At 44.8% G+C, this 17,691-nt stretch overlaps 1 protein-coding gene across 1 annotated transcript in view; it reads right to left on the bottom strand.

Moving 5' to 3' along the window:
• Window positions 1-13,109: 13,109 nt before the first annotated feature.
• Window positions 13,110-17,691, bottom strand: part of NDC1 (NDC1 transmembrane nucleoporin) — a 35,295-nt gene continuing 30,713 nt past the window's right edge. The window contains exons 15-18 of the mRNA XM_019501276.1: window positions 16,791-16,854; window positions 15,881-15,981; window positions 14,506-14,666; window positions 13,110-13,380 (exon numbers count right to left, since the gene is read on the bottom strand). Of these exons, the coding sequence (XP_019356821.1) occupies window positions 13,317-13,380; window positions 14,506-14,666; window positions 15,881-15,981; window positions 16,791-16,854 (390 nt within the window). The 3' untranslated portion in view covers window positions 13,110-13,316. The remainder of the gene's footprint in view (window positions 13,381-14,505; window positions 14,667-15,880; window positions 15,982-16,790; window positions 16,855-17,691) is intronic.

Genomic DNA, 17,691 nt, shown 5'->3' with positions numbered 1-17,691 from the left:
GCTCTATCATCTATAAAAACCACAACAATCTAGGAAAGAATAATCCAAAGAAGTTGTTTCATTTATCCTGGAGTCATCCTAGTTAACTGTACATCTCTCTTTCTTTTACAAATTTGACACATGGGGCCTTCTGCAGCATCTGGAGACTGCAACCCGTGCTTCACTGAAAGTGATTTCCACACCTGAGCTAACGTTCACTTGAGTGAACGTTTCCAGATCTGAGTTTATGGTTCTAACTAGAGTTAAAAAACAGTCTGGTGGACTGTGAAATGGGAGCTACGTTACCAGGAGCAGCAAACAGAGCAGCATGGCTGAAGTAAGGATCACTGGAGTAGTGGAAACATTAAAGCCCATTTACGAGGAAACAGGGCCATTAATGCCTGTGGAACGAGGGGTTTAGAAGGAATCAAGTCGATTCTAATGAGCCGTGAAGTCAAGTTTGACTCTCCCCCTGCTGCCTAAACAGAAGTGCTGCTGCCACTGCCAGGGACTTGGCTTCAAACTTTGCACGGACTGGGAATCAAAGGGTTGTACTAAGGCACCTCCCCGTGGATCCACCTCTGGTCTCCACCTTTTCAGACTCGAGCCCACCTGGGACAATGCTTGGAGCTTTCCCACGTTTTTTGTCTACACAAAAACACTAGAGCAACGCGCCTGCTGCAGGGAGCTCAGGCAGACCCCAGCTGGGCAGAAGGTTTTGACACTATTCCCATCTGAAATCCCCAGATTTATCCTGTGAATGACGTTTGCCCCCTAACAATGCTAACATTGCGTGGCACTTCACAACACTCTTGAAAGGACCTCGAAGCGCCCCAAGATGCCATGGCACCTTGGTTGGGATTGACTGCTCTACCACAGGCAGGGGGCACTTTCCATGCTCCTTCCAGCCCACTCAGCTCTGGCGAGTGGGAGCTGGAGGAGACACAGGCCCACCAGCTCTTGGGGATTATCTGGATGGTCTTTGCAATGCTACCTAGACTTGTAAACCCTCAGTTTCCATGGCAGCAGGGTTTTTTCCTTCTCCAAAACTCTTTGCTTAGGTAGGCATGGCATGGCATAAGCCATGTACGTACCTACACACATACCCACAATGCAGTTTCAGGAGCTGCAGGTGCAGCGCCAACACACCTGGGGTACAACCTAACCCAGTAATTCTTAACCGGGTGCCACATCACCCGAGTGTGGCTCGAGATCCTTTTAAGGATGCCGCAGGGTGCCACACAACATTAGTGCTGCTAGGTGCACAAGCACGAATCACAGAAAATCCCAATCGTTCGAAGTGGTGCCACGGTGGTAGATGCATGCTGGCCTGCTGTGGTCTGAGCTCTCTGCAACAGAAAGATTGTTCTGTCATTTTTCCACACTCAAAACACAAGTGCAAGCTAAGAGCTGAATGCCTCGAGTCTCAAAAGGTTGAGAACCACTGCATGACGTCTCAACGCCCACATCAAATCCAGACCCAATTTAGAGCCCAGGCAGCATCGCCACTGCAAATAGGGCTGCAGAGCCAGAATCCAGACTGATGTCTGGTGCAAGAGGCTGTTTTCATCCTTGGACATCCAGAGAATATTTCTCCTAGCACATTTCCACCGGTCACAGCATGAGGGGCAGCTGTTCACCCACTCCCAGACCCACTTCTCCGTTCATTAGGAGGGGCACCTGATGGCAAAAGAGCTGACGTGTCCATCCTTGGATGACCTGTGCCATGTACAAGGCAGTCTTCTCTCAGACACACTTAATACAAGTGACACAGGCTACCGTTAAGCGTAAAAACAATAATCATTTTCTGTCCCCAAATGGCTGGGTCCTACGACTGGTGGAGCCCACCCCTTCCATTAACAGAAACAGAACTTGGCAAATGAGAAAGCTGCACTGAGCACCGGGGTTCGGAGAGAATAAAATAAATAGCAGGGTTCTGAAATGTAAAGTGTACTACCAGGCATTAGTGATGAATTGTGACCGAGTCCAGGGGTGCTGTCAGGAGAATTTACACCAACATTTAAAAAAAAACAAAAAACCAACATTGGGATAATCTGTTCCCACAAGGAAGATAATTGCCACCCTGACTACTCAAGTGACCTGCTCTATGTACCCCACACTGTCTGCCTGTTGATGGGAAGTCAGCAGGAAAACACCATTCCTTCTTTGCCCTTTGGAAAACATCTAGCATCTCTGAATATCAGCAAGAACTCATAAAAAAAAACCAACCTAGCATGCAGATTAGGAGCACTAACACACAAAACTGTAATCACTTGTGAAGTTGTATTACAATTTATCAGGGGAAATCAAATGCCAGAATACAACGTAACCAGGGAAATTGTATTGGCTGTTGGAAAAGGAAGGAGTGGTGTTTACTTTAAGCACGTCAGATCCTCAGCTAGTATAAACTGTTATAACTATGTTGACTTCAGTGTAGCTGTGGAGGAGCTAAGTAAGTTTTCCTAGGAACACTGGTTAACACCAGGTATGAATTATAACAACATCCCACAGTGGTTTTTGAAAGGTTAAGGATCTAACTAAACCAAGAAAAGAAAATACACTATCTAAGCTGCTACGGTTGGAGTAACTTGCATTCATTTTCCGTTGCTGGCACCCAGCTTTCAAATATTATATTTCTCTTTTCACTCGGGCTTTTTTTTCTTCAATATGGCGGTGGGACATCAAATCACTGGTCTGGTCCAGCCCTCCAGTAAGTAGAAGCAACTTCCTGGAGAAGCCAACCGACCTGCACAAACTCAGACAACGCTACAGATAATCCTAGTCCCCGAATACCACCAGAGCCTGCCGCATGCTTAATAACAGTATCCTCTCTGTCACCTTCCCTTGGATTCACACCCCAGGGCTCCTAGGGCCGAGCAAGAAAGTAAAGCATTATGATTGAAATAGCTGAGGGAGCTCTGGGAAAAGAGAGAGAAGGAACGTGTAATGGACTGTCAAATAGAGAGAGTCTGAACACTTTTTTCTGTGCTTTCTAACAGTGGGAAAGGGCAAGGACCCAAATGATTTCAGGAAGAACTAAGTCCTGTATCCTGGAGACCATACCAAGAAATGTCCGTCATGCAGTGAGCACAGAGGGAGCTCGTAATCAGTGGGCACGGCCCAATTCCAGTCTCTCATCGGGAAGAATCTGGCCTCATTCCACTCAACCTGATGGAAGGACAGCCGTGTGAAAACAGCACACACAGGAAGGTCAGGTCCACAGCATGAGCACAGCCCCCTCCAGGCAGAAGGCCCTTGGGATACACAGGGGACATATTCTTACAAGCTGGTCTCACACCCTGCCCAAGGCTCGTGCAGAAACATGCAGAAAAGTAGAGTTCACCTGCACCCTGCCCCCCCACTTCAACCCACCTAATAGAAGTGACACCTGGCTCCTCACGTCCTTATGCCAGGAGGCCTGACCATTGACTTCACTCAAGTGCAAATCCAACACCTCCTTGGTCTCAGCTCCACTGCCAAGAGGCCACTTCTGTCAACTTGTACAGAGCTGACAAAGCCACCCTGTCCCTGCCCTGGGATGGGCACAGGCATTGGCGATGCATAGGGGATGCACGTGCATCCCCTGAGATTGGCAGTGCAGCCCCTGAAAGAAGCACCAGTGACACTGCCGGTGGCACCCGGGGTCAGTTGCTGCTCACCACCACTCCCCCACACCGCCGACACTGCTGGTTGCATCCGCAGGCAGTTGCCAATTGCCACTGGCCACTGCCAGCAGTGTCTGCGGGCAGTTGCTGACCACAGGTCGGAGCTCACCTGTCCCCTGCCGTCAACACCACTGTGGCTGCCTGCGGGAGCTCCCTGCTCAACACCACCATGCCCCCCGAGCCTCCAGGGGCACACGTCGTTCATGGGCACGGGGCACAGTCCTCCCAATCCTTGTGCCAGACCAGGCCCTGCAAGTTTACCTCAAGGCTTAAGTAGAAGGTGGGTCCCCCCAAAAGAAGTAAATTTTGCCCAAATTAAATCCTGTGGCAAACCACTGAAGTTGCAGATTGGACCAAAACTTTAAAGGACCCGTGTAAGTGATTTTCTTGAACAGTTTTCAGCTGGGAAATATAACAAGCCACAGGCTCAACCCCCTGCTTACCCAACAGGTTAATTCCAGGCATGCCTTAGTTTTAAAGTAGTATTGGTCTTGCCTGGTATGTCTTTGTTCAGATAATTCAATCGATTGTAAAGGCTCTTGCTGGACCCAGCTCTGCTGTGAACGAAGTGAACAGGAGTCTGGATGCTAAAGGCTTATAGAAGCAGCTAAGTTACAGGTGTCAAACTCACTTAGTCCTGTGGGTCAGAAGAATGGACTGGTCCCATGCCATGGGGGCCAGATCAGGCCCACAGACCCTCCCCTGCTCCACGTGCTCAACCCAGTGCCCACAGGACCTGCTCCAGCTGATGCAGTCCAGGACCAGCCAGAGCAGACACTTGTTCTGGCATATGTGGGACCTATAGACCCCTGCCCTCCACATGCATGCTCTCTGACTGTTGTAGGACTGTGCCTGCTCCAGGACCCACATGGCATGTGGTGCTTGCCCCAGCCCAGCTGGAGCAGGTGCCACATGCAACTCATATCCCAGACTGATCAGAACAGGCACTGCAGACACTGGATCCAGCATGCTGGGGAAGGGCAGGGATGTATCCCTAGACTGGCTCCAGATGGATGCCACATGCAGGATGGGTCTTGGGCCTGGTTCACGCTGTGTGGGTCCACTTGAGACCAAATCTGGCCTGCAGACCATGACTGACACACCTAAGCCAAGTCATTTCGGGTGGAGCTCATGCCAAGAACTATTCAGAAGAGTCTGCCCAGCTTCCCAACCAGACTAGTAGGGGAGGGTTGCTGCCCCTCGAGTCCCTTTACTTGTGAAAGGGTTAAAACAGCTGCTTGTTCCAGAGTTGCTGCAGCATCCTCTTGCTGAATTACAAAGCTTATAGCTTGGTTCCACTCTGGAATACGCAAAGACGGTTTTATGCACTGGGTCACCGTGACTTGGCTACATGCACATCTTGTGTTTTTCACCCCAGCATTATTGCTGAATCCATGATCCAGCTGATCATGCTGGTGTCCCTCAGGAAAATTAATCACTGGATTCTTTCACACGTGACAGAAGTACTGTTTCTCTAACAGCTAGTCCAGGGATTTTTTTCAAATCAGCACATTTATTTCCCATTCCTGGATGCTAAGGACTAGAGTCAATAAGAGTGGCTCCTCGTGCGCTACTTAAGTGCATCTTTGATGGAGTCCCCATCGTTGATGGTTGGGAAGGGCAGGGAGTCCTCTCCCTGCAAGTCCAGTAACGCTAGCCTGTGGTGGAATTTTGTTACACTTTCCAAAATTCTTCAGGACCAGATTATGATTTGGATCAAGTATCCTTGCAACCTCCCCTGCTTGGGATGATGCTGATTGGGGGCTGGGGGGAATGCACAGAGCCTTAGCCCACCCCTGCTTCATGGCTACACCAGTCCAGGATGGGTAGTGATATCTGGCTAGCTTGGGCCAACAGTGCAGCGCTACCTCCTAGGAGCAGAGTGGGAAGCATGGACACAACTATGATTACAGGTCAGTGAAATTCATACATTAACTCACTGCTCAGGACTGTACCTTTAGTCACCTTCAAACATTAAGGGAGAAACCCAGCTCCCATGCCCCTCAGCTCAAAACCGGATACAAATTCTCCAACCATTACACATTTCCAAACTTTTCATTCTTTTCACAGGGGGATGGTGGAGGAATATCCTTCTGAGAGCAAACAATTCCTTACTCATCCTAGCCAGGGAAACCAAGTGAGCAACACAACATACCTCTGGCCAGCATAACTGTGTTTGCCCTGCGGACAAGGCCATAGAGAAACACGGATCCCAAATCAACATGTTCATGGGGGGTGGGGGGGAAGGGGAGAAAGGAGACAGATTATTGGTTAAGTCCAGTTACCAGTTTTCTCAGGTCCAGGCCCACAGATCTCACTGCAGAGAGATTCCCAGGACACCGATGCCCTCTAGATCTCCAGGTGATGAGTCTGGACACCTGAACTAGGAACACTGAGGGTGAACCACAGCTGCTGCTGCTGTGCTGTGAAGAGGAAAATGGAGGGGGTCACTAGGAAAACACATGCAAGAGAACCCGGCTGCAACTGTAGGTGGAGAGGAGCAGCTGCTGATATAGGAAGGAACAAAAGGGATGAATGAGAAGGGACATTAAGTGACAATGGAAAAGACTTTTTTCTTAAAGGCCTGAAACGTGCCAGAACCAACAGGGGGTTTTCTGTTGAAATGGGTGGTTGAAAGATTGTCTCCAAAATATCCTCCTCTATTACCTTCCCTAGTAAGTAACTGCTGTAGTAGCCTCAGGGACACTGTGTGATGATCGCAGACTGGATCTACAGAACAGTCTAAGCTAAGATGTGGGCCAGGCTTTGAAACCTCTATTTTAAAGAGCACATTTTCTTCTGGATGGAAGAAATTAAAGCAGTTGTTACATGTAAAGTGGGCTCCCCCCCTCCCCCCCCAGCAGTGATCAGAGTTGATGGGTGTTACCATGTTGAATTAATATAAAACAAACAAAAAGCCTTCCAGGAGGGAGAAATTAAACAATCCTTTATAAATAACCTGGTTTTCAAATGTGCTGTTACCGGTAATTCATACCTGTTAGTTTATTTACAGCTTCTTACAAAGTGCAGGCTTGGCTCAGTTTTAAATTTACTGCCAGTACGATAATATGAAAAAAGCTAAGCAAGAACCCTACCTCCAGGGGATCCTCTCTGAAGTAGGCACACTTTTATATCTTATTACTACCTTTAAGGCAGCCTAAATAAAGCACAATGCCCTTTCTTATAGCGGTTTTAAAACAACCTCCTAAATTAAGACAGCAGGGTCAAACTGACCACACATTATCTAGTGCTGTACTCAGCTGTTCCCTCATAACTTACATGTTTGTTTGTAATCTTATAATAAAAAGAAAAGTCCCCCAGATCAGCATGATTTTGGTCTTTAAGCAGCAAGCTTCTTCTCAAAACGAAACCAGTAGGCAGCGTCTTCTGGACCAAGAAAAATAAAAAAAATCTTGCTCGGTGCTAAAAATATGAAGCCAGTGAGAATCTCACAGACCTGTTTGTTGGAAATTTGGCAGGTATCAGGACTGGGATACAGATGAGCCTCTTAAAAATTATTCTGCCATGCTTAATTAGGGTTACTGCACTGTATAGACAGTAAGTTATTTCAAGCATTCATAATTCTCCAGATCACGAAACGGCTCTACTGTGACATGACTCTCTCATACATCCAAAAAACACTTACTTTAAGAGAATATGAAAGTTGCAAAGTCAAGCTTCCATAAATTAGAAACACCAGAATTGAGGTCGTCTGTACATCCTTGATTAAGCCCCTTGTGCATATGCACATTGGGAGTTCTCATTACATGCTCACATACTGATTTTTCCAGAGGGCCCCTGCCTCATTCAGTGCAGAGGGTAGATGTTGATCACCAAATGGTTAACTAGCAAACGTTTTACTTTCCTCTTCATTGGCACAGGGACTGGGACACATGTTGAGTATATTTACTGCATGCCATCCAAACCCTGCACCAAATAGTCTTATTAATTCCCTTCAGCATGTTTGTGTGGCACTCGTCACAAAAGCATCCAAGCCATCCTTAAGCATTAATTTCTCTTCCCAGTAGCCTGCTTATGTGGTCAGGGGCAGCACTACCTCCTCATATCAATGGGAACCCGAGGCACAGAGGAAGAGAAAATTATCAGCAACCCATGCTCGTGGATGGTCCTAAGATTACAGCCTTGTGCGTGGAGCTGTGCTTTGACCAAACAGGCTGCGTTGCAGCCGATTTCCTCCAGTAACCACAAATTAGGCATCCTGAGAAAGTGGGCTCCCAAAAATAGGGTGCCACAATTGGTGACAGACAGTGACAAGTTTGGGTTAAGTGACTTACATCTCCTAGGGGCTTTGGAGGGAAAGCTGGGATAGAATCCATTTCTCTCAGGCAGCATTCAACTGCTTTAGACAAAAGACGATGGCCTTGTGGTTTTCTGCAAGCCTCTGGCCTCCTTCACCATAACTAATGAGGCAGGAGTCCTATAGACAACTGCGTCCTCCATTATATAACACCAATTCACTCCCAAATGGATTTGTGCACCCACTGAGGCAGCTGGCTTCTTTTTCTCCTGGCAGGATTGCATAGCTAAAAACTATAGATGCAAGGGGTGAAAATTAAGATGACATAAGAAATTCTGAACGTGAGGTTGCCTAACTCACGTGTGCTTGACTCTGCAAGCATACCTTGCTGGGATCCTATGACCCCAGTTAATTTCCTGCCTCTGGGGTAGGGGGTTGGACTCGGTGATCTTCCGAGGTCCCTTTCAGCCCTAATGTCTTTGAAATCTATGAAATAATAACCTTTTAACCCGGTTTAATTTTATCCAACATCCTTGGCTAGAATGAGGAAGCTGGAAAAAAGTTAGTCTGATTAGGTAGTGACACTGCTTGGACCCCATAATGCAGGTGATAAAGACCTCTGCTACCTGCATTATGGGCACAACTGGTGGGCTTTTCCCTGGGGCTAGCTGGTAGAGACGGATTAGATGCATACTGTGCCAAGCACAACAGAGCACAGGAGGAAGACTCCCTGCTCCCCCAATTTGGATACCCAGAGCCTCCTTGCAACTCCCAGCAACAGAAGACCTCTTCAGCCCCAGGCTTGGCAGCACAAGTGATGGAACAAATGGGTGACAAATGAGTTCATTTCTATGCACAGTGACATGTGACTGTGCATAGTCACTCCTACAAACAAGCTGACCTACCGAAACCGAGTTAGTATCCACACAAAAGGCAGCATGGCTTGCAACAAAGGATCACGCACGCTTGTGCACAAGGGCAGAGCTAGGTTTGACTCTTTCGGGTTCCCCACAGAGATGAAAACATTCCTGCCCAGGCCTACTGCAGACTGGTGGCTGCAAGTAAAGCCTCGAACTGTCATTACCAGCATGTTGTCCAGCACCAGAGCAGCCTGCAGATTTTCCAAACCTGCTTGAAGCAGTGACCTCTGCCGGCCAACAGACAGAACTGAAACTCAGTCTATAACAGTGTTTTTCAACCTGTGGGTTGCAAGAATAAGGGTCACAAACGAACTTTAAAAATGGATCCTCCCATAAAGGAGAAAAATGTGAGAAACTGGCTTTTCCTTTGAAGGTGACAGAGTTCCAGCCTGCGAGGGGCTGCTTGGGGCCCCCCCATACCCCACACACCCACCCCCTGCCCCTCATACTAGGGGACCTAGAGGCAGCAGGTTGGGAGTGAGGGGCACTGGGTCAGAACTGGCCATTGATGTTTGCATATGGGTCCTGGTACAAAAAAAGGTTGAGAACTACCGACGTATAAAATGAGTTACCTCCTTTTTTCTACACAATACACTTAACATTGCTGATCTCTCAATCTCAGCATTACACAGGACTAGCCCAGATCAACTTGATATATGACTGCAATATAATAGAGCAATCTTTAGATAGGAATTATAACTTTGTGTGGCAAAGTGCTCCATAACCCCAACACTTCACCACTGTCATCCTACAAAGTTGCCCCCAGACTCAGGTAGCCTCGTGCACCAAGGTATGCAAAAAGGACCACCTGGTGAAATGGCCGTGTTGACCTGCAGAATGCATGGCTCTCAGCAGCTGTAGCCCAACTACGGCCTGAAAAGCTACTTGAAAAGTTAGGGGCCACAAGATACAAATGGCATACTGTCCACCTTCTCTTCAGAAAGAAGAGACACAATAGCTCTTCCGATCGAGACCTTTGTATTCAGACACTGACCAGAAATTGAGATGCAGCAAAAAAGTCTTTTCAGAGGGCAAAGCACTCGGAGCAACCAGGTATTTTTGATACCATTGGACCAATCACTATTGACCGTTCAGCTCATTCATATCCTTTCCAAGTTAGGACTTGTAGAGGATATATGGAGGTGTTGATAAAATAAATAAATAAAATCCCATTTCACTGCTTGGATATAATATACACAAGCTTGAGAAAATTCATTTAAAAGAAAAACCTGCAGAGAACCTTGTGACAGCTGCAGACAGGTCGTTACAGACATTTTTGCATGCAGTAATTCAGTAGTTTACAGAATTAACCCTTAAGGATTGAAATCAAAACAAGTTTATCAGCTTTACTTTAATGTGCAAGAGATAACCCACTACAGAAGTACGGCTCAGTTTAGAGATGATGCTTGGGTGTGTGGGGGGGGGTGTTGTGCTTTTTTTTTTTTTTAATTCAGCTATTCTGGTCAGATACTTGTATTTAGCTGCAACAGTAGAGAACAGGTACAGAAAAGTTTCACAACTATTGCCCCAACTCTCTACACTGCAGACACTGCAGCTGCAAAAATGGACAGGAAAGCTTCCCCATATCAGGTCCAGACAAAAACATTTCAAATAAATAATTGTTTTTAGTGGGGGGTGTCAGACGCATGTAAAAAGGTTTTAAACACACCAAACCTGTTAACCCCATGGAAATCAGGAAGTAAAATGTTATCTCTCCATGTACCCTCTGGCTGTGAAACAGTCAGCTCCTCAGTATTTCACAGGGCAGCAATGCATCTTAAACCCTTTAAAGAGAAAGTTGAAACAAAGGAAGCTAAGTGCAGGGTTAGTGCTGTACTTACCGGTTTCATGCAAGTTAAAAAAAAAAAAAGGACAAAGCCACAATGAAAAGTGTGGATACTTCAGCTCCTTTTAAACATCCAATTTCCAGAGCACAAAATTGTAGCTTTTAAAAGAAACCAGCAAACAGTTCTTACGTTGCAATACCTGCGTGTGGGGGAACTTCTGTGAAACACACATTAGCAAACAGAAGAAGCTGTGTAAATTCCCACTGTAACCCAAGGAGGGCAGACCTCAAACAGTTTGGTCAAGAGTAGTAAACAATATAAGCATCTTTTATGACAGCTCCATAACTGTTAAGTTTCTTTGTGTACCATAATATGACAGTGATAAAAAAACAAGGGTAACATTTGCTTTTTTAGGGTTTTTGGTTGTAGCTGTGTTGGTCTAAGGACATAGACAGGCAAGGTTCTTTGGGTGAATGCAATATCTTTTATTAGACCAACTGAGCAGCTGGAAAAAGTTCTTAGCAAGCTTTCCGGTGAGCCCCCCTTCATCAGGTTTTTTTAAGCCTTTAAAAAGCAATTGAATACTTAAAAGCACCTGAGTGAGAAAGCGCCAAGGTGTGACTTAGTAACCAACACTGTTTTGGCTCAGATGTATTGTCCAGTTCTGAAAAACAGGTTGAATTACAAAATAAAGCCAAAAACAAAAAAAGCCAAAACCGGAGAAAAGTAAGAGTCCTTCCCAGGTATACAGTAGACTAAGTTTTGGAAAACCTTAAAAAGTAAGATTTACCTACAATTTAATGTGTGGATGTAAGCACCACAGTATATTTGAATCTGAATGTGGTTATATACCTTGGATACCTAATGTAAGAAATTCCTCTCTCATGACAGTAATGTAACAGTTCAAGAGATACATGCCCGAGAGCTTGGGGAATTAGACCAGCATTCATCATCTCACTCAAGTTTTTTAACAAAACACCAGTATGGATTGCAGAAGGAATTACTGCCACTTGCTATTCTCATTAACTCACTTCTTCATGGTGCTATTTTGGCATAAGGAACTTCTGAACAAGTCCATCTGATCTGCTACTCTGACTTTCAGCTTGAGGGCCACCTCTCCATCTTTGTTACTCTGCTACGAAACAGAAAGAATTCTGCTGACAAATTAAGCCTGTGCAAAGCTAACGGAAACAAACTAAAACACCTCCACCCCTACCACACTTAACCTGCCCAGTTCAGTTTGCTTTCACCTCAGCTAATCAGACTAAAAATAAAGAGGCTATGCCCCAGTTTTCCAGCTGACATATATGGAGTGACAGTCGCACTGGCTGAGATGAAATCAAGAAAGAAAGGTAGTTGAACATCCTTGCTTTCAGAAACAGCAAACCCAGAATGCTGCTATTTTTTGTAACTAGTCAAAACAGAGGTGGCCAACCTGCTGCATGAGTGCCAGAAGTGGCATGCAGCAGACTGGAGAGGGAACAGGCAGCACAATGGCAGAATAGGGCAGGGAGCAAAAAGTACAGCATGGATACAGCAAGGAGTACAGGGCAGGAAAGCAAAAAGCAGGGCAGCACCATGTTCAGGGAGCAGAGCCGACCACCAGATTGGGTAAGGGAGAGGGACTGGAACGGCACTCAGAGAGCGTGCAGGGCTAATTTGTGGCATGCCTGCTAAAAAGATTGCCCCGCCACCCAGCTAAAACATTATATAATCCAATAGCTGTCTTATAGGGCAGCATTTCTCAATCTGTGGAGCATGACTCAAAAGTGGGTTGCAAGAATATATGAAAGGGTCACAAATTTAAAAAATGAGTTTTCCTTTAAAGGAGAAAAGTGCAGGAAATAGTGGACTTTTCCCTTGCAGGCTGGCAGAACTCCAGCCTGTGAGGGGGCTGCTTGTGGTCCTCCATACCTCCCCCCTGCACCACACATTGGAGGGCTAGGGGCAGTGGGTCAGGAGTGAGGGGCGCTAGGTCAGGACCAGCCATTGATGTTTACAAATAGGCCCTGATACAGAAAAGGTTGAGAACCACTGTTAACGAGGAACCCAGAGGATGAAAGGCCTGAAAGGTGGCCAATTCAAACTTTTGTAGTTGCTTCGTTTAAAGAAGTGCTTGGCAGTTCAACAAATGTTAATAAATCTCAACTTTAATATGTTCAACTCTGTATAGATGATGAATGTACTAAATTTGGATTCATCAACAGTTTTATGACTAACTTTAATATTAAAATCCAGACTGCCAGTTTAAGGTAAACTGTGCAAGATAGTGGCTTTCTGCATATTTTCTCTATAGAAATCCTTCTGTGTTGCAGAAGGATTATAGCCCAATTTATCCCATGGCACATTTCTTACTTTTAATGTGCTTAGAGTACACACTTCAACTGCAGTAAGAAGTACTAAGACCAAGTTTACAAAAGGTATTAAGATACATCTATACCTTTGTAAATCTTACCAATCTCATGAGAATTACCAAAGATATTTAGAGAAGGATTTTTTTAAAAAAAAACTTTATTGTACAAAATGTTCCAAAATCAGAACAGGTTTCCTATGAAATTTAATTCCATAATTTACACCTAAAATGCAAGTCCAAAAAAGGCCAAAGAAAATAGGAAGACTAGTCTCATTTTCTTCCAGTCCAGGAATGGCGAACAGGTACTGTCCATCTGTAGCAGCATCGACAGCATAAGTGGCATAATTTAACTAATTATTCTTTGAACTCCAAGAACTGCTGAAGTCTTTTCTTATGCTCTGTAGACACTTGCACGGCACTAAAACAAAATAAAGTTTAGAGCATAAGATTATGTTAAACATACTGTGTCACAACTTCAAAAACAAAAAACCTCATGTCAAAACATTTTTAAGTATAAACTGGAACTAACAGTTGTGACCTCAAAATCTAAGAAACCCAGCTGTGTTATATAATAATTGTATACAATAAAAATTCAGATACTCGTCCTTCAATCTCCTTTGTTGTATAAAAGCATTTGTTGTACAAAAGAAATAAAACTGCAGCTACTAAAAATGCACAGGTCAATTAATGCCATACCTTGAAACAGTCTAATTGTTTTCATTTAAAATGTTCATAAACTCATGCAATTGTTTATCTTAGAAGAATATTTAAAAAATACCTAGCCTACCAAAGTACAGAATCCCTTAGAAAGGAACTGTTGTAGAGCTGGCACTTTCAGATCTAATACTGTGGCAGCCAAATGCCAGAAACCTGGAGGGTTTGCAGTGAAGGTAACTTCCACCATGATCAAAAGGTATGGATGGGATCCCTGGACTCCAAGAATAATTCTCTCAGAATAATGCCATTGCCTCCATTAGAAGGAGAAAGGGTTATTTCCTATTTAGCTGAACATTGTTAGAGCAATGTCACATGCGGGTGCTCTTCATGTCATTCTACTTAGACCAGTGATTAGGGCCCTACTGAATTCATGGTGGAAGTGGGCTGTACAAGCAGCTCCTTTAATCTTGCAGGTCCCCCTGTGGTCCCCTCTTCCCCACCCCCAGTTGCTCACTGGCTGAGGAGCCTGGGGGTCCTGCTGTTTGCCAGCTGGGAGGCAAAAACGGCACAATTTTTAAAACTGTGGTCTTTGCCTCCCTGCTGATCAGGAGCAAGCCACAGGGCCCCTTAACCAATCACCAGGGGTGTGCGGGGAAACCTGCAAGATTAAACAAGCTGCTGCTCAATGAATTCAGTAAGGCCCTACCAAGGACTCTCAATCAGCTGCTGGGCTTGTAATAAAATGAATTTGTTTTCTGAAATTGGGTGCCACAATTCACAAAAAAATAGTTAGAGGAACCTCAAGTCCAAAAGGGTTGAAAACCACTGACTTAGATGCACTGTAATGTTCACTTAAACAGCAAGCACCAATACAAGGTGACCTTACTTCAAGTGTTCTCCAAAAGTAGTTGTTATCCGGTATATGGCAGTCCTCAGGGATGCTCTAAGCCCAAACCGTAGTGTTTTGTAGGATGTATCCACCAGACTGCCTGAAATTCTTGCAGGTTTGCTGGAAACATGCGGCAGCTTGAAATGTTTATCTACAACCTGGATTGGGGGGGAAAAATTAACAATTCAGCTAAATCCATTTCACAATGAAACTAGCAGCATGTCTGTTTCAATTAAAGTGAGCAAAGGAAGTCAGGAATGTTCACCATGGAAACATCCAAGGAAAAAAAGACCATGATTTGAGAGAGAGCTTAGTCTTCTGTTACCTGGCCATCGGTGAGAATAAAGGACATGGCTCTGTTAAAGGAGATCCTCTCTTGAATGGATTTTTTTGATGCTGACATTTAAACCGTTATAAACTACTGCAAGACTGTTTCAGGCTGGACATAAGGAAGAATTTCTTTACTGTCTGAGCCTCCAAGGTCTGGAACAGCCTGCTGTCGGAGGTGGTTCAAGCACCTACATTGAACACCTTCAAAAGTAAATTGGATGCTTATCTTGCTAGGAACCTATGACCCCAGAACAACTTCCTCCCCTTCGGGTCGGGGGCCGGACTCAATCTTCTGAGATCCGTTCCAGCCCCAATGTCTATGAAATCTATGAAAAAAAAAAAACACAAAGGTACTCTGCCCTGACTAATCTTTTAAAAATAAAGCAAGTTGCTGCAAGTTTTTGGAATAAGTGCCCCTACTGAAGAATTGTAATGACCTCTAAAATTCTGGTCTCAGAATCTTCCATTAAGAGGAGTATAGACTACTAAATTTTTCAGAGAGCACCCAGTGTAGTCTTGGAGAAACACATCTCTGGTTACTTTTAGTACGCACTCCCAAATACCATAGTGCTATAATAATTCTTCAAACAAAGCTTAAACATCAGCAGAGAAACATGAAACAGGTCTCATCTCCTGAAATGTAACGGCTCTGAAATTGAAGTGCTTTGCAATAGACATGGAGGATTTTTGTGACCAAAGACAAAACCTGGACATTTTACATTGGCATAATTGTATAATTGTTACTTCCCTGAAATACTATTTTTAGTTGAGTATGTTGTACCATTTAACAGAATACTGCATTTCAAAATCTGTTTTCCGATCACAATGGCAGTTTAAAAAAATGAATCTAATTAGGTACTGATTCAGAAGTTAAGAAAAAGGAAACTAAATAATAAGACTAAATTTAACTGCTGGCTATGAAGAAAAATTTTAGGTGAAGACACAACTCAGTTTAAAGTCAAATAACAATACAACAGAATAGGACCCTTCCCACCCTTCCTCCCAAACCAGTTTTACATTAAGAGATATTAAAGATTATTACCTCCTGAAGGGTCAGCAAGGTATTTAGAATAGCTGGCAGTGTAGTTTGGACAACTCCAAATTGATCTTCAGTAAATGATGCTGCTACCAAATGAGACAGACCTTGAAGGAAGAAAAGTCCGAGACAATTTATCTTACACTAGCCTTCAGAAATGGGAGCATCAGGCTGCACTAACAATTCAAGATGTCAGACCTCAGACGCTGCTGCAGCATGCTGGCACTTGGTTCAGTCGGGTACACAAAGATCCCACTAACGTGGGGGCATCCCTCAGAATGTACAACAGCCAGGAGCAAATGGCAGAAGTCCTGAGGCTGCTCTAATTTACTCCATGGACTAAACCAGCCCCAGGTTTGACAGGCATGTGGTAAGAAGCAGAAAACATGGTGTAGATATCTTTGCTATTGTCCTCCATTTCTCAAATGCCATGCTGAACTGATGAGTGAGATCAGAGGAGGACAGTAAATTCCTTCTCAAAAAATGTTCCTTTATCATGATGCCAACACACTTTTTGACAGCTCATCATCAGCTGTGTTGCCAGAGCATGAGCACACCCTAGGAAGACACCACCTGCTGAAGCCATTATGGCAGCAAGCAGAAAGCGTTGCAATGTCTACAGATGCCTTCTGCTAGTTGTCAAGAGGCAGTAGAAGCTGCGCTCTGTTTGGTAGAAGCGGAGTAGATTTCTAAGCAGAAAGGCAGGCTTTGAAAATGCAAAGGAGCTGTGGACAAAGACACTCAGAGTCTGTAGCAGAGAGGAGGTCTGCATCAGTGCAGATACGCTTACATGAGAAAGCTCTCTTTGCCTCCATTTCCAAAGTAATGGGTACAGTAAGCCTGAAACCGAATCTGTGTGTTCATTACAGTCACCTCAAAGCAAGAACTAGAATAAAATCAAATAGAAATTTCTTACCTTCTAATGCCCAAATGTGCATTTGAGCATCAGAAAAGACAGCTTGGATTGAGGCCTCTGGATGCTATGGAGAAATCATAATTTCCTAAGTGCATGTTTTTTCACGTTAGCCATCAAAACTGCTTTTTTCAATTAAGAGTATGGATATTATTTAAAGGCTATAAATGCATGTCTGTACATACATAGGTAACCAGTGCAGCCCCAGTCCATAAAGATTTGCTACAGAATTTTGACATTTCTAAGCAAGCAACTGTAGATGCTGCAGAACCCTAGACCCAGTCATTCCCCTGGACTCTCCAGTATCTAGGCATTTATAGTATGCTCCTGTCCATCATGGATGAGGTGTTCCTTTACACGCATGTGTGTGTGTACCAGATTACATCACAAAACAATCATTTCAAAATATCAGTAACATCTTCTGCATGATATGGCAAGCACCTGGCAATTCTGTCCAGTTGCTCTCTATATAGGAAACCTGCTATGCCTACCTGAAATCTGCCAGCTTTACCAGGGTCGAGGGAAGCCAGGGAGGGACATCCAGCAGCTCTGTGCTTTCATACTAGCTAAGGCCCTAAAAGGGACCTCCATTCCCCTGAAAAACAGCTATCTATGAAAGCCATGCATAGGGCTCCACACACTTAGCAGGGCTTCTTGTCTGACTTAGAACATGCATCCCCATCCCATTCACTGGCCCTACTATCCTCACAAAGGGCTCCACAGATCCAGAAAAATAGATTGTTTCATGCATAACAGAACTCCTTCTTTAGAGAGATCTGTACACAGAAGGCCCCCCTCCCAAGGGCATAACCCACTTTTGGATTAAGGTCAAAGTTTATTGGAAAGCCACACACACACACACACACGCACGCACGCACGCACGCACGCACACCCCCCCCCCCCC

Source organism: Gavialis gangeticus, unplaced genomic scaffold (assembly GCF_001723915.1).
Source record: "Gavialis gangeticus isolate Ggan-Ray unplaced genomic scaffold, GavGan_comp1, whole genome shotgun sequence".
In the NCBI taxonomy this organism is placed as follows: Eukaryota; Metazoa; Chordata; order Crocodylia; family Gavialidae; genus Gavialis; species Gavialis gangeticus.
This window is presented reverse-complemented; position numbering and strand designations above follow the sequence as displayed.